The 21,212-nt window shown below is 40.3% G+C and overlaps 1 protein-coding gene across 2 annotated transcripts; it reads left to right on the top strand.

Annotated features, from left to right (window-relative positions):
- The first annotated feature begins 218 nt into the window (after nt 1–218).
- Nucleotides 219–15,223, top strand: LOC139174465 (FXYD domain-containing ion transport regulator 5-like). 2 transcript variants are annotated; one of them, XM_070764856.1, is made up of 10 exons: nt 219–310; nt 2,373–2,430; nt 5,984–6,064; nt 7,187–7,255; nt 8,284–8,352; nt 8,516–8,563; nt 8,783–8,821; nt 11,417–11,491; nt 12,387–12,435; nt 14,976–15,223. In XM_070764856.1, the coding sequence occupies exons 1-10, from the start codon at nt 275–277 to the stop codon at nt 14,998–15,000; spliced, it is 549 nt and encodes a 182-aa protein (XP_070620957.1). In that variant the 5' UTR covers nt 219–274; the 3' UTR covers nt 15,001–15,223. The 2 variants fall into 2 exon arrangements, with proteins under 2 accessions (XP_070620957.1, XP_070620958.1); XM_070764857.1 differs by lacking the exon at nt 219–310 and adding an exon at nt 1,125–1,308.
- The last annotated feature ends 5,989 nt before the right edge of the window (nt 15,224–21,212 follow it).

The following is a 21,212-nucleotide window of genomic DNA, read 5'->3' on the forward strand; positions in this document are numbered from 1 at the left end:
GGAAAACCAGGTTGCCTTTGTTCTCTGATCAACAGCCTGAGGTTGGGTTTCTGTGAATCGTCCTTAACAGAGAATGTTTGTATTTCCAGCCAATGCACTGGTCCCTTTTCTGAAAGGCACATGCTGTGCATGTATGCTGCTGGTCTTTGTATATACATACCCCACACACTTAGAAATGTTGGAGCACGTGTCTTGTGACTCACACACCCACTCTCCAGGGCCAGGAAGTGGCAAGAAGAGGAAATGATTGGCGCGGCCTTTCGTTCCCTTCCAGATGCTCGACAAGGGCTGTGGAGCAGCCGCCATGAAGGTGAGCGACCCCTATTCCCAGTTTACTTTCTAACAATAACTACCAGTCTCCGTCTTTCGGTTTCCTGCCTCTGGGACAATGTGTTAGCTGGGAAATTCCTTGCTGGAAGTTAACTCTTTGGGTTGAAGAATCTGACTGGGTAAAAAGAGGTGGAAGGGAGGGGGGAGGATAGTGGCAGTGAATGAAAACCACATGTTCCACCAAGAAAGACACGGGAGGAGATAGAAAATCAGCGGTAAGCAGAAAAGCAGCGTTGTAAACCAGAAGGCAGACGGAAAAGCACAGAGAGATGCATTTCTCCCCATTTTTTTTTTGAAATGCCATTTTCATTGGTTTGCTCGCTGGAAGTTTTTTCATACAAGAGGTGAGAACTTTGCTTTATAGTTAATGATGGGTGGAGAGAGCATAACGGTTCAGCCGTAAGGGCAGATCCCAAAACGTTAGGCGTCAGAGTTAGAGCAGTTGAGAACTTTAGAATTGCTGCTGTTGCTCTATGTGTGCATTTGTGTGTGTGTGTTTGTGTGTTGAGAAACTGAGAAAGCAAATAGGAGCAGGGAAAAGCCATTTGCCTTCTCAATTGCAAAGCTAAAAGCCAGGAAGGGGATAGTTAATTTCAGGGATGTGTAGGCAACTGTAGATTGGCAAGAATCCCGTAGGAGACGGTTAGCAAATCCACCCAGCCTTATGATGCAGAAGTGAGAGGCCACACTAGGTTTCTGTCAAACCCAACGGTCTTTTGTGATGAGGATTTTGGCTGGCTGACAACTCCAAATGGCCTTTGCAGATAGCAGCACTATAGCGTTAAAACTTTTAGGAGCTTTTCTCCAACAAACTGCAATACCGTCAGCTATGTCAGTGAAAGAAGGATCTGTTCCGCTGGGTGGAAATGTCGGTATTTTTCCAGCTTGGATCTACATGGAACGATGAGCTTCGTCAGAGCTTTGGAACAAAGCAGAAATGCCCGTCACGTTGTGAAGCGGCCACTTAAGACTTGTAGGGTAGGAATTTTGTGAGTGTGTGAGTGTAAGTGTATAAATGTTGTGCCTCCAAACCTGTTCTATTATTTGCTTTCCAAATGTCAGTTTTATGTGATCAGGCATTAGGAAGTTTTGTTTGTGTTAGTCTACTGCAACAGTGCTAAAAAAGGAGGGAGGAAATATTTGAATTACTGTATCTATACTTTGATGGGAAAATATTTTCTCTCAGCCATAAAAGTATTTATTTTGGGTTTCAAGGAACTTTTAGATTAAGATGTTTTTGTTCAGAAACCATAATTTTCAAGGGTTTCTTATTTTTCTTCATTGATGAGTGTGGCACTGGTAAGCATTCCGAAAGAATTAGAAAAGAAATGCCCGTTTCTAAGGGTTTTTTAAAAATTTGTTGGCTTAAAGCAGTGTTTCCCAACCTGGGAGTTGAAGTCCAAATATCTTCAAGTTGCCAAGGTTGGGAAACACTGGCTTAAAGGATGGATTTCAGTTTTAAAAATACTGCTATTTAAATGATAAATTGAGAATTAGATTCTGCTGGTTCATTACAGAAACAATAAATACATGATCCAATTTTTGATTTCAGTTATTCATATTGGAATTAGTAAATGTGGGCAGAGAAAACAGGATGCATATTGTTTAATCCAAGCTATTTTTAAAAATGACCGGTATGTTAATGGAATATGGGCCCATTCTGAAAATATAGGACACTTTCAGAATGAAAAAAAAAAAATCTCTAACTTGCTTTAAACACAGAAATATCTGCAGATGAGGAACAAAACAGTGTTTTTCCACCACTCTAAAACCAATTAACATTCTGCATCTCAGCATATGCTGTTCTGAATTTGGACAAACTAAAATGTATGACTCCCATAAATTATCTCTAGTGTAATAAGGCAATTGCCTATTCTGTGGTATAGGTGGGATCTGCACTTGGTTTATAACTTTAACATGTCCCATGTTGGTTTTGTGGATAAATCTTTCTGGGTTGATTATGTTGCGATTCAGGGATGGAATCACGGGACAGAGTTAGAAAATACATCACAGTTGACTCATAATTCTGTTTTTTTCTCCAGTTCATTTTTTTGGTCCTACTTGCCCACGTACATTTCACAGCTACTGCGGTTGCCCAAGGTAAGATGGTAGTTATTTTTTTGACATGGGTCTTGATAGGAATGTCCCCTCATCTCTCCAGTAGTAACAAGCAATGGGTTGGTTCATTTATTTCACTCAACAGCGAGATGAGTGGTATATATTGGTTATGACCTATAAAGCCCTATAAAGCCCTACATGGCATGGGACCAGACTACTTATGGGACCGCCTCCTGCCACATGAATCCCAGTGACTGGTTAGGTCCCACAGACTTGGACTTCTCCAGGTCCCTGTCACTTGCCGGGACGTAGGGGAAGAGCCTTCTCTGTGGGAGCCCCAGCCCTCTGGAATCAACTCCCTCCAGAGATTCATGCTGCCCCCACCTTCCTCACCTTCCATAAGAGTTTAAAGACTCACATATGCTGCCAAGCTTGGGGTCATTAGACTCTACCCCCTGGCCAATGAATATATAGTAAGCTTGCTGAATGGTATGCGTGAATGTTTATGGGCTTTTTAGTTTCTTTTTAAAATGTAATTCTTAATTTTTATCTCAATGTATACTGTTTTTTAAATGTTGTGAGCCACCCCGAGTCTTCGGAGAGGGGCGGCATATAAATTTAATTAATTAATTAAAATAATAATAATAACAATAATAATAATAAATAATATAAATTTAATAAATAATGTTTCACATGACTGTCAATTTTTCATGCTGTCTGATGCATGGGGATCTTTCAGGTTTACATGAAAACCTAGTAACTTAAAGTTTAGACCCTGAGAGGTGGATCACCTGGGTGATCCAATTAATATTAATACTTTATAAAGTCATTTTTTTCTGCACCCTGGCAGGATTGACAAAATATCAGAGTATGACTTTCCTGTCCCCGACAATGTAAGAAAAAGAAGCCATAGTATATTTTTCAAGAGTTCCCCACCATCCAGTTAGAACTGAAGAAGCTTCTTGGATGAGAAGCAAAACGTCTTCCAAACACCCCCAGAAAGTCCAGTCGTTTCTTGAAAAAGCACCTTTGCGACAGCCATGACTTGGATGACTGAGAATCTCCATAGACACCCCATAGTATAATTTTGCATCTCTTATCTGGAGTATTTGCTTACTAGCATTATGACAACTGTTCGACTGTCCTATACATTCTAAAATATATTTTAAAGTAGCTTTTTTTAATTTAGAACTGAGCTTTTTTGTTGTGCTTTTGTTAAATTTATAGAGAAACATTTAGTTGGAAGTTCCCCACTGATTTATCCTTGTTCTTAGTCAATGTAATTTGCAACCAGCATGGGAAATTTTTGATGAAGATGTATGCAATTTTTAAAGATTCATCCAGATAATTTTATCATCTCCTATTTTCCTTTTTCCTTTAATGCCCACAAGAGATGGGAAAGAAGACATTTGGAAAATTGAGATGAAAAATATTGTGATTAATTTTACCCTTAAGATGAAAATTGATTCTCTTTAAATAAGCCAAAACATATGCTGGCATTTTCCACATTTTTTTAAAAAAATAATCTATAGTGACAATGCCACATTTTTTTCCTGCATGTGTTGCAAAGCTGAGAACCAGATTGTCTTTTTAAAGATTATTTTTAAATATTTGCAAAGGGCTGACAAAAAAGAAAGGTAAGGAAATGTAGCCAACTGGGATCCTTACTATAAAAAAAAGAGAAGAAAGGAGTTTGGGACATGTTATGGAGGACGTATGACCATACGTGTTGTGTGTTGTGTTGTGAGCCGCCCTGAGTCTACGGAGAGGGGCGGCATACAAATCTAATAAATAAAATAAATAAATAAATAAATAAATAAATAAATAAATAAATAATTGTACAGGTAGTCCTTGACTTAGGACTGAAATTGAGCCCAAAATTTCTGTTATTAAGCAAGATAGTTTGCCCCATTTTATAACCTTTCTTGCCACAGTTGTTAAGTGAATCATTGCAATTATTAAGTTATAACAGGTTATTAAGTGAATCTGGCTAGTTGACTTTGCTTGCCAGAAAGTCACAACCGGGGATCACATGACCCTGGAACACAGCCACTGTCATAAATAAGGTTAAATAAGGTTCAGGAGGGAAGTGTTTTTAACAGGAAAGTGAACACCAAGAACAAGGGGGCACAATCTGAGGTTAGTTGGGGGAAAGATCAAAAGCAACACGAGAAAATATTATTTTACTGAAAGAGTAGTAGATGCTTGGAACAAACTTCCAGCAGACGTAAATCCACAGGAACTGAATTTAAACATGCCTGGGATAAACATATATCCATCCTAAGATAAAATACAAAAAATAGTATAAGGGCAGACTAGATGGACCATGAGGTCTTTTTCTGTTGTCAGTCTTCTATGTTTCTATGTTTCTAAATATGACTTAGTTGTCAAGCGGCTGAATTTTGATCTTGGGACCACGGGAATGTTGCAATGGTTGGGTGAAAAATGGTCAGATCTGTTCAGTGCTTTTGTAACTTTGAACAGCACTAAATTAATAGTTGTTAAGTTGAGGACTGCCTATACTAGTGATGTCGAACCTTTTTTGCCTCGAGTGCCGAAAGAGTGTGGGCGTCTGCCCCCACCCATAATTCAATGCCTGGGGAGGGTGAAAACAGCTTTCCCTGCCCCCTGGAGGCCCTCTGGAGGCCAGAAATCACTTGTTTCTCAGCTTCTGGTGGGCCCAGTAGGCTTGTATTTCACCCTCCAGGCTCCAAATGCTTCTCTGGAGCCAGGAGAGGGTAAAACCCTCCTCTCCATGCTCCCTGGAGGCTCTCTGGAAGCCAAAAATGCCCTCCCAGAGCCTCTGCAAGCCAAAAATCAATTGACCAGCACATTCATGCACCTTGGAGCTGAGCTAGGGCAACAGCTCGCATACCAGCACCTGTGCCATAGGTTTGCCATCACTGTCCTATACTTTCTTCTACTTCTGGAGTTCAGACCTGAATGCTGTTATTTCTGTAGTGAAGGAGCTCACTCATGCACAAACAGGAGGCAACAGCAACAATGTGGAGAAATCTAACATCTGCAAAATTACATCTTCTGAAACCATTTTGGGAGAGGGGACAGAGAGCATTGCGGGGGACCTCCCAAAGAGGACTGACCATGACCCCTGGCAGCAGAATGTTCACGTGGTATCTGGGTCTAAAACTGGGAACAACTAGTGGAATGTTATATTGAATTCTAATCCCTGCACTCTCTACTTCAATCTCACTTGGTACTCCTCCCTTTCCATATGTGGTCCAAATTTGAGACCTGCTATTCCACATTGCCCTCCAGATGTGTTCATACATACTGATTTTTTATTTATAGTTTCCACTTCTTCACTTTGGACTACAGCAGGAGTGTCCAATCTTGCCAACTTGAAGACTTGTGGACTTCAACTCCCAGAATTTCTGGGAGCTGAAGTCCCCACGCCTGGAGTTGAAGTCTATATGTCTTAAAATGGACAAGTTTGAGAAACATTGCTCAAGGGTGTGGTAAGAATAAAATGGGAAGTTGCACAGTTCTGGGCAATTTGATGAAAAGATGAAGATATACACAAAAGGGTCAGACAGAGAAAGGATATTAAGCTGTCTCCATCTTGATTCCATTTCAGGAAGTACAACTTTGATAGTTCAGAAAGAAGAGGATGCCAAAGGATTTGAAACCACAACAGAATTTTTTATGAGTACTGTTGGTAAGTTTCTTGCCAAAATAGCTGGCAATAGCCAATCTTTTTAGTTGAATAGCATTTGTGTACTAAGTAAGTAAATATTTCCCATCCCTACATTGTTTTGCTTCCCTGAAGATGTATTTAGAGAAGAGAACTAATTGGTCGGACAAAAGGGCTGATTCCCTTAGGATGTTGCTTCACTCCTGCCAAAGTTAAATGCGCATATAGTTTTTGCCATATAATAGGTGCACTTTGGAGTTGTTATTTAGTTCAATGCTTAACACTTTTTGAAAGCCAAGGGGTTAAGATTTTGCCATATAATGGGTGCACTTTGGAGTTGTTATTTAGTTCAATGCTTAACACTTTTTGAAAGCCAAGGGGTTAAGATTCTAGAGATGTAAAATTAATTTTAAATAGAAATGAATCTGATGTAAGCATTTCTCTCCCCATATATCTGTTTACAAGATAGGTTTGTGACACAATTATTAAAGTCTCCAAACCATCTGAGTTGGTAAATGGAAATAGACATGGTCATGTGGAATGGGGGACATATTTCACTTTATTATTTAATACAATACTTTCATAATATAATGAAACTCTTGGTGTTCTCCGAGTTTGGCCCTTTCCTGCAGATGTCTCATTATCATACTAGGTAACAACATCATGATAGAGAGCCAGTTTAGTTTAGTGGTTAAGGTAACAGACTAGAAATTGGGAAACTGAGTTCTAGGCCAACTTTAGCTATGCAGCTAGTTGGGTGACATGGGCCAATCCCTCCTTCTCATCCCTAAGAAGCAAGCAATGGTAATTTCAGCAAACTCAATTTCCCTATTGCACTGTTGAAGTTATCTATCCTGGTAATAAAATGTCTAGAGGAAGAAAAAAAAGTTTTAAAGAATACCATGAACTGAACATTTCAATCCAAAGATATAGTCTTTACTCTTCAGTGTTTAAAATGATCACAGGGTCACTTGTATTCATTTGAAAACCTTCCCTTTTTAATGAACCTGTAATCTCTTAATTTTCCATGCAGTTGAGGCAATTGGATGGAGCTGACGTTTAACCATCAGTTGAAAATTTAGGGTGGGCAAGGAACCCATCTATTTAATACATTTTTCCTTCTCCGTGTTTGTTTTTCTATGACAGCGGTATTAACAAATGAAAATCACAATCCAGAAAATCTAACCTTTCTGCAAGAAAATGTATCAACAAACGGTATGTAATTGTGGACATTGTTAGATGTTTAATGCACATAGTTCATTTGTTCCTATGGGCAGTTGTTGTCATCCAATTAAACCAGTCAAAGAGAACAGTTTTGACTGATGTTGAAACCCAACATGACATTTAAGCCACAAATTATGAGCTGACATAAAAATGTATTTGAATGTGGGAATTACTGTTAAGGATTTTCTTTCTCTTCTTAATTAATTAATTAATTACTTTATTTTATTTATTTATTAAGTTTGTATGCCGCCCCTCTCCATAGAATCAGGGTGGCTCACAGCAGTGATAGAAACAATGTACAATACAAATCTAATAATATGAAGTTAAAAACCCATAATTTAAAAAACATGCATACAACACACCATACATAAATTATATAGGCCTGGGGAAGCTATTTCAATTCCCCCATGCCTGATGGCAGAGGTGGGTTTTGAGAAGTTTACGAAAGACAAGAAGGGTGGGAGCAATTCTGATCTCTGGGGGGAGTTGGTTCCAGAGGGCCGGGGCTGCCACAGAGAAGGCTCTTCCCCTGGGTCCCGCCAAATGACATTGTTTAGTCGACGGGACCTGGAGAAGGCCAACTCTGTGGGACCTAACCGGTCGCTGGGATTCGTGCGGCAGAAGGCGGTCCCGGAGATATTCTGGTCCGATGCCATGAAGGGCTTTATAGGTCATAACCAACACTTTGAATTGTGACCGGAAACTGATCGGCAACCAATGCAGACTGAGGAGTGTTGGTGAAACATGGGCATACTTGGGAAAGCCCATGATTGCTCTCGCAGCTGCATTCTGCACGATCTGAAGTTTCCGAACACTTTTCAGAGGTAGCCCCCATGTAGAGCGCGTTACAGTAGTCGAGCCTCGAGGGGATGAGGGCATGAGTGACTGTGAGCAGTGAATTAATGTTTAGTTGAAGAATTCTGTAGAGGTTTATTTTAAAAAAACCCATCAAGTGGAAAGGGAAAATCCACAAAGTAACACTTCTTTTCTAAGGGCACCCTTTTCTTAATTTGTTGTAGAAGTGACAACACCAGCTGAAGTGACAGTACCTCTCAGCACCAGCATTGTGCAATTCAAGAATGCTCCAGGTGAGGTCACAATTGTAAGCCAAAGAACACAAAGAATTTTGAAATAAATTCTGAAACACCCTGAAAATCAGACCAAAAACAATCCAGAAATCCTCTTTCACAGAACTTTGGAGGATTATTTTCTTGGCATGGTAAACATTTTCTCTGGCATTATCTTTTCCAGACGATTCAGCACCTCAATCACCACCTGTTGACCAAAAAAATACAACAGGTATTTATTTATTTATGAAAGATTTAAAGATTTCTAAACTGTTTGCTATGCTAGGCAAACTTTTCCAAGATGACAGACTCTTATCAACACTAATGAATATCTGCGATAACATGTTACCATCTACTGAACAATAAAACCTACAATCTATAATCTCAATTAAATGCTGGAAATTACGATTTTTAGTTCTGACATTTCCCCATTTTCCTCCTCTTTCCTTAGATGATGAGATGAAAGAATATCAGGATATTTTCCTTTATGGTGAGTTTCAAACTGGGTTGAACCTTGAAAGGAGATTTCCAAACACTGTGATCCTGTAAAAAAAAAATGATTTGAGGGAGAAAATACTAATATAAAATGTATATGTTGCTATCAATGTGTGAAATTAAGCATTTTATAGAATGCCAGAAATGGGCATCAAAGTATAAAACACTTTATATTTCACACATTTCCTAGGCATTCTTTGCAATGCCAAAAGGCAAACTGGCAAAGTATAAAATACTCCCACTAAAATTTATTTATCTATCTATCTATCTATCTATCTATCTATCTATCTATCTATCTATCTATCTATCTATCTATCTATCTATCTATCTATCTATCTATCTATCTATCTATCTATTAGATTTGTATACCCCCCCTTTCCGTAGACTCAGGGTCAGGGCAGCTCACAACATAATAAAAACAATTCATAACAAATCTAATAATTTACAATTTAAAATTTAAAGTAGCTAAGAAAACCCCATTTTTAAGCAGACATACCTACAAACATACCATACATAAATTATATAGGCCCGAGGGAGATATCTCAATTCCCCCATGCCTGACGACAAAGGTGGGTTTTGAGGAGTTTACGAAAGGCAAGGAGGGTAGGGGCAGTTCCAATCTCTGGGGGGAGCTGGTTCCAGAGAGCCGGGGCTGCCACAGAGAAGGCTCTTCCCCTGGGGCCCGCCAACCAATATTGTTTAGTTGACGGGACCCGGAGAAGGCCCACTCTGTGGGACCTAATCGGTCGCTGGGATTCGTGCAGCAGAAGGCGGTATCGGAGATATTCTGGTCCGATGCCATGAAGGGCTTTATAGGTCATAACCACCAATTTGAATTGTGACCGGAAATTGATCTGCAACCAATGCAGACTGCGGAGTGTTGGTGTAACATGGGCATTTTTGGGAAAGCCCATGACTGCTCTCGCAGCTGCATTCTGCACGATCTGAAGTTTCCGAACACTTTTCAAAGGTAGCCCCATGTAGAGAGCGTTACAGTAGTCGAACCTCGAGGTGATGAGGGCGTGAGTGCCATTCTAGCCTTTTTTGTTGCAACAAGTAGGGCAATACTGGTCTTTTTCTCTTCTTTCTTTCAGTGAAAATGTCCTGTACAATACTTTGTTTTGTATTTCTTCTTTTGTTTTCATTTTTTTTCAATAAAGGATTTAAATTAGGGTTAGAGTTAAGGTTTTCATAAATAGTTCTTGTTATTACGCATAATGCTTAGGTATTATGTAAAATGCCTAGGGAAAATATATAGCATATTAAAAATAACAGATTTCATATTTTTCCTAAAGATGTCACACATTGTACAGTATAAATTTTCTAGGCATTCTATATACTGTGTCACCGTTTCACACATTACTAGTAAACATATACATGTGTTGGGGGATGAGGCACCTGAAGTCCTCCAAATATTGATGGCCAACAGAAATTCTGGCACTTGTTTGACCGCATTGTTTTGTGAAGCCCATGTGCCCAATGGTTATACCACTTGATATTTTATTTATTTATTTATTTTATTTATTTATTTTGTCCAATACATAATACACATTGAAGAGAAAGATGTGTAATAATATAAGTAAAGAAAAGAATAGAAGAAAAGATATAAAAGTATTGGTGAACATATTTGAAAGGAAGAAAAGATAAATGAGATAAGGAGAGACAATTGGACAGGGGACAGAAGGCACAGTGGTGCACTTATGCACGCCCCCTACTGACCTCTAAGGAACCTGGAGAGGTCAATCGTGGATAGTCTAAGGGGAAAATGTTTGGGGTTAGGGGTTGACACTACTGAGTTAGGTAATGAGTTCCACGCTTCGACAACTTGGTGGCTGAAGTCATATTTTTTACAGTCAAGTTTGGAGCGGTTAATATTAAGTTTGAATCTGTTGCGTGCTCTTGTATTGTTGCGATTGAAGCTGAAATACTCATTGACAGGTAGGACGTTGCAGCATATGATCTTGTGGGCAATACTTAGATCATGTTTTAGGCGACGTAGTTCTAAGCTTTCTAGACCTAGGATTGATAGTCTGCTTTCGTAGGGCATTCTGTTTCGAGTGGAGGAGTGAAGGACTCTTCTGGTGAAGTATCTTTGGACATTTTCAAGGGTGTTGATGTCCGAGATTTGGTATGGGTTCCAGACAGATGAACTGTATTCAAGGATGGGTCTGGCAAAAGTTTTGTAGGCTCTGGTGAGTAGCGTGAGATTACCAGAGCAGAAGCTGTGTAGGATCAGGTTAACAACTCTAGAAGCCTTTTTGGCAATATTGTTGCAGTGGGCTTTGGCACTTAGATCATTTGATATTAGTATTCCACGGTCTTTTACTGAATGGGGGTTGGCTGTGAGATTTTGTTTATTCAGTTTATTGAAAATCTAGTGGCTACATCCACACAATATGATAAGCTTTGTTCAATGGTTTGGGTTGTGGTTTTTTTAATTCATTTGAGAGTATTTTGGTAGCTCTGCATGTTGTGCGTCAGGAAAAATGAATGATTTGGGAAGCAGGTTAGATGCAGTGCCTTCCATCAACTGTCTTCTCTTTTCAGTTCCAGATGTTTGACTATTGACTTTTCTCTGTTTGCCTTGCAGATTATTGCTCCTTGCGCAAGTGGGGTTTAGTAGTTGCTGCCATCCTTTTCATCTTGGGCATTCTCATTCTTACATGTAAGTCTGAGAGGCTAGAATGAATGAATTGTATCTTATTAATTGAGGGTAGAAAGAGAACGATGAAATAAAAGAACAGAACCATGTTTAATGTCATTGCCTTACAACTCTAGTTTAGTTTTAACAATTACAGTTAACATTAATAATTTCATCACATTAAGCTTTGCATTAGCTTTTCCAGCAACATTATCTGCATAAATGAAAATGTTAGAATACAACATCACAGCATTAATATCAACATTTGAAAGGAGACGTATTTCATTAAAAAAGGCAATGTTTAGGTGAGAATACTTAACTTTGCTATCAATTTGTATGGCTGCCTGTCCATTCCAAAGAAAATCTGGATGGTGAATTTGAAATCGAAAGAGTTACATATTAATGTTCAGGAAAGGTGTATGGGAAGCACATTATTTAGGGCACTGTTTTCCACCATGATTCCAGGAATGATACTCGGTGATCCAATGCCTTGGTAGCTTTAAAGATGCTATGTAGGCTGCCTTTTTTTTTTTTTAACATAAGGCAAACTCTAGGGCAGTGATGGCGAACCTATGGCATGGGTGCCACAGGTGGCACGCGGAGCCATATCTGCTGGCACGCGAGCTATTGCCCTAGCTCAACTCCAATGTGCAAGTGTGTGCTGGCCAGCTGATTTTTGGCTTGCACAGAGGCTCTGGCAGAGTGTTTTTGGCTTCCAGAGAGCCTCGGGGGGGGGGGGGCATTTTGACCCTCCTGTGGCTGTGATGGTAGTGGGGAAATTTTGGCATTCCATATGTGCTCAATCATAATACAAGCACCTTAGTGTACCCACCCATGACATGCCATCTTTTCCCATTCTGTTCTGAACTGTAGGAAAGAGCTTTCCTCAAATATTTTGTCTGCTTCCTTTTCTCTTCAGGTGGTAAACATGGGAAATTTTCACGATGCCGAGGGAAAAAGCGGGCAAGGTAAGCCTACAACTGTGTTTGTTTGTTTGTTTGTTTATTTTGTCCAATACACAATGAGGGTTTTAGTGGGTATATATATATGTGTGTGTGTGTGTGTGTGTGTGTGTGTGTGTGCATATATATATATGTCACATGTTTTTTTGCTGAATTTGCAAATTAAGGGAGACTAGGATAGATCTATTTCAGCCTTATTTTGGCCTCATCAGCTAGCCATACCCACTGGGACTTGAACCTGCAACCTTTGCCTTGTAAGGCAGAGAATTATCCTCTAGGCTACAGTATCCAATCCCTTCCGCTCTGCACCAGGGAAAGGTTACATATTTTTGTGTCGAATCACCCTGGAGTATTTTGAAGGAACATCACAGCTCCTTATTTGCCTCTCGGCCCAACCCAGGGCCATTTCCAAGGCAGTTAATATATATATATACAGTGGAACCCCGACATAAGAGCTGCTCGACTTAAGAGCTACTCGAGATAAGAGCTGGGAGAGGAGAGACATTTTTTTATTTTATTTTATTTATTACTTGGATTTGTATGCCGCCCCTCTCCGCGATACGAGCCGAGAAGAGCCGGGCTGGCTTACTTTCCTTCCTTCCCGCGCTGATGCAGAGCCACTCGAACAAAGCGTCGCGCCCCTCTGATGCTTTCGGCGGCTTCCGAAGCGACGCTGGGCTCTTTTGCCGCCAAAAGCGTCAGGGGGGCATGACGCTTTGTTCGAGTGGCTCTGCATCAGCGCGGGAAGGAAGGAAAGTAAGCCAGCCCGGCTCTTCTCGGCTCGTATCCCGGCACTTGGTGAGTGGAGAGGCGGTCGCCTCCCCTGCCGCCCCACTCTGGGGGTCCTTGGCTTCTGCTGGGGGTGGGGGGATCCGAACGCTGTTTTGAATTTCACATTCCGAGTGGCCCAAATGCCAAAGGCGAACTTCCGCACCTCAGGAGTTAGCTCGCAAACGGCGCGGCTGTTTTAAAACATCGCTGCCGGCCTGGGGGGGGAGAGGGAAAGGGGGGAGAGGGGGGAGAGAAAGAGAGAGGGAGAGAGAGAAAGAGAGAGGGAAAGGGGGGAGAGGGGGGAGAGAAAGAGAGAGGGAAAGGGGGGAGAGGGGGGAGAGAAAGAGAGAGGGATAGAAAGAGAGAGAGAGTGAGAGATGCTCAGTGAGCCTTTCTTTGAAGTTGCCTTTCTTTCTTTCTTTCTCTCTCTCTTTCTTTTTCTCTCTTGCTCTCTTGCTCTTTCATTCTTTTTTCTTTCTCTTTCTTTCTTTCTTTCTTTCTCTTTCTTTCTTTCTTTCTTTCTTTCTCTTTCTTTCTTTCTTTCTCTTGCTTTCTCTCCTTCCTTCCCTCCTTCCATTTCTTTCATTCTCCCTCTCTATTTTTATTTCTCTTTCATTTTCTTTCTTTCTCTCTTGCTTGCTTTCTTTCTTGCTCTTTTTCTTTCTCTCTTTTACCTTCCCTTCCTCTATTTCTTGCTTTCCTTTTCCTTCCTCCCTTCTTTCCTCCCTCTACAGGATTGGGTGGCAGTGAAGTTACTCTCCCCTTTCATAAGTTTCCTTGCTTCCTTCCTCTGTTCCTGTCCCTTCACCCTTTCTTTCTTTCTTCCTTTCTTTCTTCCTTCCTTTCTTTCCTTCCTTCCTTTCCTCCCTCCATTTCTTGCTTTCCTTTTCCTTCCTCCCTTCTTTCCTCCCTCTACAGGATTGGGTGGCAGTGAAGTTGAATAAATAACTACAGTTTAATGAATAAAAATAAAAGTTTGCCATGTTGATTGTTTTGGGTAAAAAGAGGAAGGGAAGGAAAGCTCTCAGTTTATCATCTTATTAATAAGTAAAGTTACATTTATTCTTGCAATGTCTTTTTGCATAATTTAGACTAACTTTGTGAGGTTTTTGAGGGCTGGAACCAATTAAAATTATTTACATTAATTCCTATGGGGAAAAGTCGTTCGAGATAAGAGCTGCTCGACTTAAGAGCGCAGGTCCGGAACGAATTAAACTCGTATCTCGAGGTACCACTGTATACACATAGTAAAATACATGATGAAGGTTATAGAGGAGATACTCATAGTAGAATATATCTATGAAAGAATAGAAAAGAAGATATAGTAATAGAACATATCAATGAAAGAATAGAAGAAGAGATATAGGAATAGAAGAAAGGTATAGGAGATATAGGAGAGCAATAGGACAGGGGACGGAAGGCACTCTAGTGCACTTGTACTCGCCCCTTACTGACCTCTTAGGAATCTGGATAGGTCAACCGTAGATAATCTAAGGGTAAAGTGTTGGAGGTTTTGGGATGACACTACGGAGTCCGGTAATGATTTCCATGCTTCGACAACTCGGTTACTGAAGTCATATTTTTTACAGTCAGGTTTGGAGCGGTTAATATTAAGTTTAAATCTGTTGCGTGCTCTTGTGTTGTTGTAGTTGAAGCTTGTGTTGTCTACTCTTTCGATCACATGAAAAACAAAATGGAAGAATAAAATTGTGCTCGAGAAACATGACTGATTCTCATGCGTGACCAACTCCGATCCTGATTTCTTATTTTTCCAGAACGTATGATGTGTCTCTGGCTTGAAACCTCTTCGCCTGGAGCCTCTGAAGACTGCGCTGGGAATGCTTTGGTGCCATCAGGGGGGATCTTTATGATGAAAAAAAGTTTGGTGTTCCCCCAAAACCATATTCCTGCTCTCTGACCTTTCCATTTGTGCTTGTGATCCTGCAACATAAGTCCATTTTTGTTGCCCTCTCCCTAAATTATGTTTTTGTTACATTAAACTAGTTCCTTGGCACAACCACAAGGCCTGGAAATTCATTGTTCCTTTCTTCGCCTGCCTGAGGTCAGGGCAATGTGTATAAAGACTATTGTTCTTGGTTGCTTAGCAAAACTTGTCTATCCAAATTCTCTGCCAAGAAATCTCAAGTTCTGTTCTCTCAATACATTTTTGGCGTGGTTTGTTGCTTCTAAGTTTCCTGACATTGACTTTGTGCTGTTTTTGGCCTGATGTGGGTGTGGGTGATATTTAAATACCCTCGTTCTGAAAGGAGTTATAATAGCAAAGCTATTATCCCTGGGATCTGTAAGTTGTCAAATTGGATGACAAGGTAGAAAGTTTCAGAAAGGAAGGGAGGAGGTGGTTTTATTTTTTTAAAAAACCAGTTCTTTTGAGTTAACACATATTAAACCATAATCTGGTCTATTTGACTTTGGTTCCTCACTGGGTAAACTCATCTTCATAGTTTGTAATCCGTCTTGAACAATCCCAGCTAATATCTGTTCCCATGATGTCAAGGGACATTCATCTTATCGCATTACAGCTTTCAGGAATAAAGTTGGCCGTCGAATATCATAACTTTCCTAATCAGTGACAAAGTGTTGCTCAATGTTGTTGAAGGACCAAATAATTTATATTGCATAAGAATGGAAAAGAAGCTGCAACAAATAAAATAAAATGCTATATTTATGGTTGGTGCGGTTTGTATTTAATGTTATTTGCCGTTGACAGAATCCAGACCTTATCTAGAAACAGAAACATAGAAGATTGACGGCAGAAAAAGACCTCATGGCCCATCGAGTCTGCCCTTATACTATTTTCTGTATTTTATCTTAGGATGGATATATGTTTATCCCAGGCATGTTTAAATTCAGTTACTGTGGATTTATCTACCATGTCTGCTGGAAGTTTGTTCCAAGGATCTACTACTCTTTCAGTAAAATAATATTTTCTCATGTTGCTCTTGATCTTTCCCCCAACTAACTTCAGATTGTGTCCCCTTGTTCTTGTGTTCACTTTCCTATTAAAAACACTTCCCTCCTGGACCTTATTTAACCCTTTAATATATTTAAATGTTTCGATCATGTCCCCCCTTTTCCTTCTGTCCTCCAGACTATACAGATTGAGTTCATTAAGTCTTTCCTGATACGTTTTATGCTTAAGACCTTCCACCATTCTTGTAGCCCGTCTTTGGACCCGTTCAATTTTGTCAATATCTTTTTGTAGGTGAGGTCTCCAGAACTGAACACAGTATTCCAAATGTGGTCTCACCAGCATTCTATATAGCGGGATCATAATCTCCCTCTTCCTGCTTGTTATACCTCTAGCTATGCAGCCAAGCATCCTACTTGCTTTCCCTACCGCCTGACTGCACAAGTGTGGCTTACATCTTTAAAACTTATTTTTGTTTCTATGCCAGCCTTTCCTCCAGCAATCCCCCATCTCCTAGAGTTTGTTCAGATCAACTCTGGTTTAAAGATTATCTCAGGGACCGCCTTCTGCTGCACGAATCCCAGCGACCAGTTAGGTCCCACAGAGTGGGTCTTCTCCGGGTCCCGTCAACCAAACAATGCCGCTTGGCGGGACCCAGGGGAAGAGCCTTCTCTGTGGCGGACCCGGCCCTGTGGAACCAACTCCCCCCAGAGATTAGAATTGCCCTCACCCTCCTTGCCTTTCATAAGCTACTTAAAACCCACCTCTGCCGCCAGGCATGGGGGAATTGAGATACTCTTTCCCCCTAGGCCCTTACAATTTTATGCATGGTATGTCTGTATGTATGCTTGGTTTTTATAATAATGGGTTTTTAATTGTTTTTAGTATTGGAGTATTATTGTTTGCTATCTTGTTATTGCTGTTAGCCGCCCCGGGTCTTCGAAGAGGGACGGCATACAAATCCAACAAATAAATAAATAAATAAATAAATTTATTATTTATTTATTAATCAGATTTGTATGCCGCCCCTCTCCGCAGACTCGGGGCGGCTCACAGCAATAATAATACAATGTAAACAAATCTAATATTTAAGTTAATTTAAAACCCCAATTTAGAAACCAGTCATACTTACTAGCATACCATGCAAAAATTTTATAAGCCTAGGGGGAGGGAAAGTATCAATTCCCCCATGCCTGACGACAGAGGTGGGTTTTTAGGAGCTTACGAAAGGCTAGGAGGGTGTGGGCAACTCTGATATCTGGGGGGAGTTGGTTCCAAAGGGTTGGGGCCGCCACAGAGAAGGCTCTTCCCCTGGGTCCCGTCAAACAACATTGTTTAGTTGACGGGACCCGGAGAAGACCCACTCTGTGGGACCTAACTGGTCGCTGGGATTCGTGCGGCAGAAGGCGGTCCCGGAGATATTCTGGTCCGGTGCCATGAAGGGCTTTATAGGTCATAACCAACACTTTGAATTGTGACCGGAAACTGATCAGCAACCAATGCAGATTGCGGAGTGTTGGTGTGACATGGGCGTATTTAGGAAAGCCCATGATAGCTCTCGCAGCTGCATTGGTTAATGGTGAACCCAAATCATCCAGTAAGATTTAGGAAAGATGTACTTGCCTGTTGCAGTACTAGAGAAGTAGTTTGCTTTAGTGGCTCAGGCATCAGACTAGAAACAGGAGATACTGAGTTCTAGTCCCATTTTAGGCACGAAGCCATATGGGTGACCTGGGCCCAGTGCCTGTCTGTCTCCCTGTATGAGTCTCTCTCTCACATACACACATGGGGTGGGGTGGGGGGCAGAGGTCCAGATCGACTCCCAGTACTAATTCTTTCTTAAAACTAATTTTTATTGTTGGGTGCTTATATTTTATTTTATTTTGCTTTGAAGGTTAGTCTATCAAGTGGTAAGCACCATGATTGTGGTGCAAAACTTTTCCTAGATTATGGCTAGAGTTTGTACCTATCCTCACTTCAAAAAAATTAAAACAACCCCCACCCAAAACTTCAAAACTCCAGCAAAGTATCACCCTACAGATTGATCATACGTTGTAGACCATGGGTAGGCAAAGTTGGCTCGTCTATGACATGTGGACTTCAACTCCCAGAATTCCTGAGCTAGCACGATTGGTTCAGGAATTCTGGGAGTTGAAGTCCACAAGTCATAGAAGAGCCAACTTTGCCTACCCCTTTTGTAGACCAATGTTTTTCAACCTTGGCAACTTTAAGACCTGTGGATTTCAACTCCCAGAATTCCCCATTCATCCATATTGAAGTTCATACATCTTAAAATTGCCAAGTTTGAAAAACATTAATTTAGTTCCTACAACTGTCTTTAAAAAAATAAAAAGCTGAATAGCCAAAGCCCAACATTTTTCAACATTGTTGCCCCTGAACTGCGATAAACTGAAGTTTGTTTTGTTTTGTTTTGTTTTTTAAGTGGAAATTACATAATGATCCTGGGGAATAATCTTAGAGGAATTAACCAAAGTAACAGGGAATGAAAATTCTACATGATTTTATATCTAATACATACACTATATGGTTGTGCCTTTATTTTCTGTTTAATAAATGTCTTTATTGATTTTACAGAAAATAAAAATAAAAAAGATAGTTTGTAATAGGTCAACAGTAATTTGTTTATAAATCAGTACATTTGATGCCTATGTCCTAGGAATTGCATAGCATTAGGAATATTGAGGAAATAGGAAAGAGAAATAGAGAAAGAAAAAAGGGAGATGAAAAAAGAAAGAATAGAGAAAAGATAAAGTAGCAAGAGAGGGTATAGACGGAAAATAGGGATGAACCAGCCATGTGCCTTTATTTTCTGGAATATTTTTAAAAATACTTGTGCAAGGGTTGAACTGTAAACATCCATCCATCTCAAACACAAAACAAACCCAGCCCAAGCCTGCCTTCACATATGTCTGAAAATATGTGCAGAAAAGTATAAACAAAACTTAATATGACTTTTCAAAATGAAAGGTTCCCTATTAAAAGCATGGGAACAACAACAAAAAGTAAAACCATAGTTATGAGAAGAAAAGACGTTGAAAGATTTCAACCAGAAGATGGCAGCAGTATAAAGATCCTTGCAGCCTTTGAGTTTCCACATTACAAAGATTTATTTATTTATTTATTTTGTCCAATACACAATAATACACAATGAAGGTTATGGAGGATATAGTAGAGAAGAAATACAAGATATAGGACAGACTATAGGATAGATAGCGGACGAAAGGCAGGCTAGTGCACTTATGTACGCCCCTTACTGACCTCTTAGGAATCTGGAGAGGTCAACCGTGGATAGTCTAAGGGTAAAATGTTGGGGGTTAGGGGATGACACTACAGAGTCCGGTAATAATAATAATAATTAATAATAATTTATTAGATTTGTATGCCGCCCCTCTCCGAAGACTCGGGGCGGCTCACAACACAATAAAAAACAGTATTATACAGGCACAAATCTAATATTAAAAAAACCCCTAAAAACCCTATCATAATTAAAAACCAAACAGCACATAATGTGTTCCACACTTCGACAACCCGATTACTAAAGCCATATTTTTTACAGTCAAGTTTGGAGCGGTTAATATTAAGTTTGAATCTGTTGTGTGCTCTTGTGTTGTTGCGGTTGAAGCTGAAGTAGTCTTTGACAGGCAGGACATTGCAGCATGATCTTGTGGGCAATACTTAGATCATGTTTAAGGCATCATAGTTCTAAGCCTTCAAGACCCAGGATTGTAAGTCTAGTTTCGTAGGGTGTTCTGTTTCGAGTGGAGGAATGAAGGATGTCCAACCAGACGGCATTTAAAATCTGGGCTTTCCCCATTTTTTTAAAAAAATATGGTTGACCTCTACAAAGGAAGCATGCCAAAGAGAGGCATACTGTGTTTTTACATAATGTTCCCCCAATTTCTTTCCCCCCATCCATGCATCAAAAAATCCCAGAGGGAAAGGAGTCTCATGCCGGAAAAATATAGTGGTACCTCTACTTAAGAACGCCTCTACTTAAGAACTTTTCTAGATAAGAACCGGGTGTTCAAGATTTTTTTGCCTCTTCTTAAGAACCATTTTCTACTTAAGAACCCAAGCCTGGAAAAATTTCCCAGGAAATTTGAGAATGGCATGAAGGTCCGGCCAATTTCCTGCCATTCCCCCTTTTATCTCGGACTTTTCTGGGCTGCCAGAGGAGCCTTTCGGTGGTGCTCCCTCTCTCACCTGCCTAGGTTTCTCTCTCTGGCACAGTGTATGGGAGGCACGTGCTTCTCCTTGACGCCAAAGAGTCCCTCTTTTTTTTTGAGCCTTAAAGTCTTGGATTTTTTTGATTCCCCTCACCTCGCCTTCTTCCTTCTGCAACGACTGTCCTCCTCTTCTTCCTCCTCCTCCTCCCACCCAAATTCCGAGCTTTTATTTCTTTCCTAATGGGTTTGCATGCATTATTTGCTTTTACATTGATTCCTATAGGAAAAATTGCTTCTACTTACAAACTTTTCTACTTAAGAACCTGGTCATGGAACGAATTAAGCTCTTAAGTAGAGATACCACTGTGCAATGATTAGACAAGCCTGTTGGATCGAAGTCTGAGTTCTTTATTAACAGATATCATTTTACAACCACCATTAAGGAAAACAGTGAATAATTCTACATTCCAGTTGTTGTTGTTGTTTTAATTGTCAGATAACTGGCGTAGACTGAACTTCTGATCTCTCTAGAGCGGTGTTTCCCAACCTTGGTAACTTGAAGATATCTGGACTTCAACTGCCAGAATTCCCCAGCCAGCATTTGCTGGCTGGGGAATTCTGGGAATTGAAGTCCAAATATCTTCAAGTTGCCAAGGTTGGGAATCACTGCTCTAGAGATGTTTACTGTAGGCAGGTAGGAAGATGGCACAACTGGGCTTGATGCATAGATCAATATCAGATCAACCTATAACAGGCAACACTCCGCATTTCTTCCAAGGCTATTTTTAGGGTCTCCTTGATCTTGATCAACTAGACACAAGAACAGTTTGTTCCTTCATTTGGACGGTGTAGTTAATCCAATAAATATTTACAGACCCCTCACATCCTGCACATAA

The sequence above is a fragment of the Erythrolamprus reginae genome, chromosome 11 (genome assembly GCF_031021105.1).
Source record: "Erythrolamprus reginae isolate rEryReg1 chromosome 11, rEryReg1.hap1, whole genome shotgun sequence".
Taxonomy (NCBI): Eukaryota; Metazoa; Chordata; class Lepidosauria; order Squamata; family Dipsadidae; genus Erythrolamprus; species Erythrolamprus reginae.

Excerpts from the sequence above, each read along its gene's own strand:
- LOC139174465 (XM_070764857.1), top strand. The coding sequence starts at position 1,234 with ATGAGCTTCGTCAGAGCTTTGGAACAAAGCAGAAATGCCCGTCACGTT. Across the intron at positions 7,256-8,283 it reads AGAAAATGTATCAACAAACG|AAGTGACAACACCAGCTGAA; the intron begins GTATGTAATTGT and ends AATTTGTTGTAG. Across the intron at positions 8,353-8,515 it reads GCAATTCAAGAATGCTCCAG|ACGATTCAGCACCTCAATCA; the intron begins GTGAGGTCACAA and ends TATCTTTTCCAG.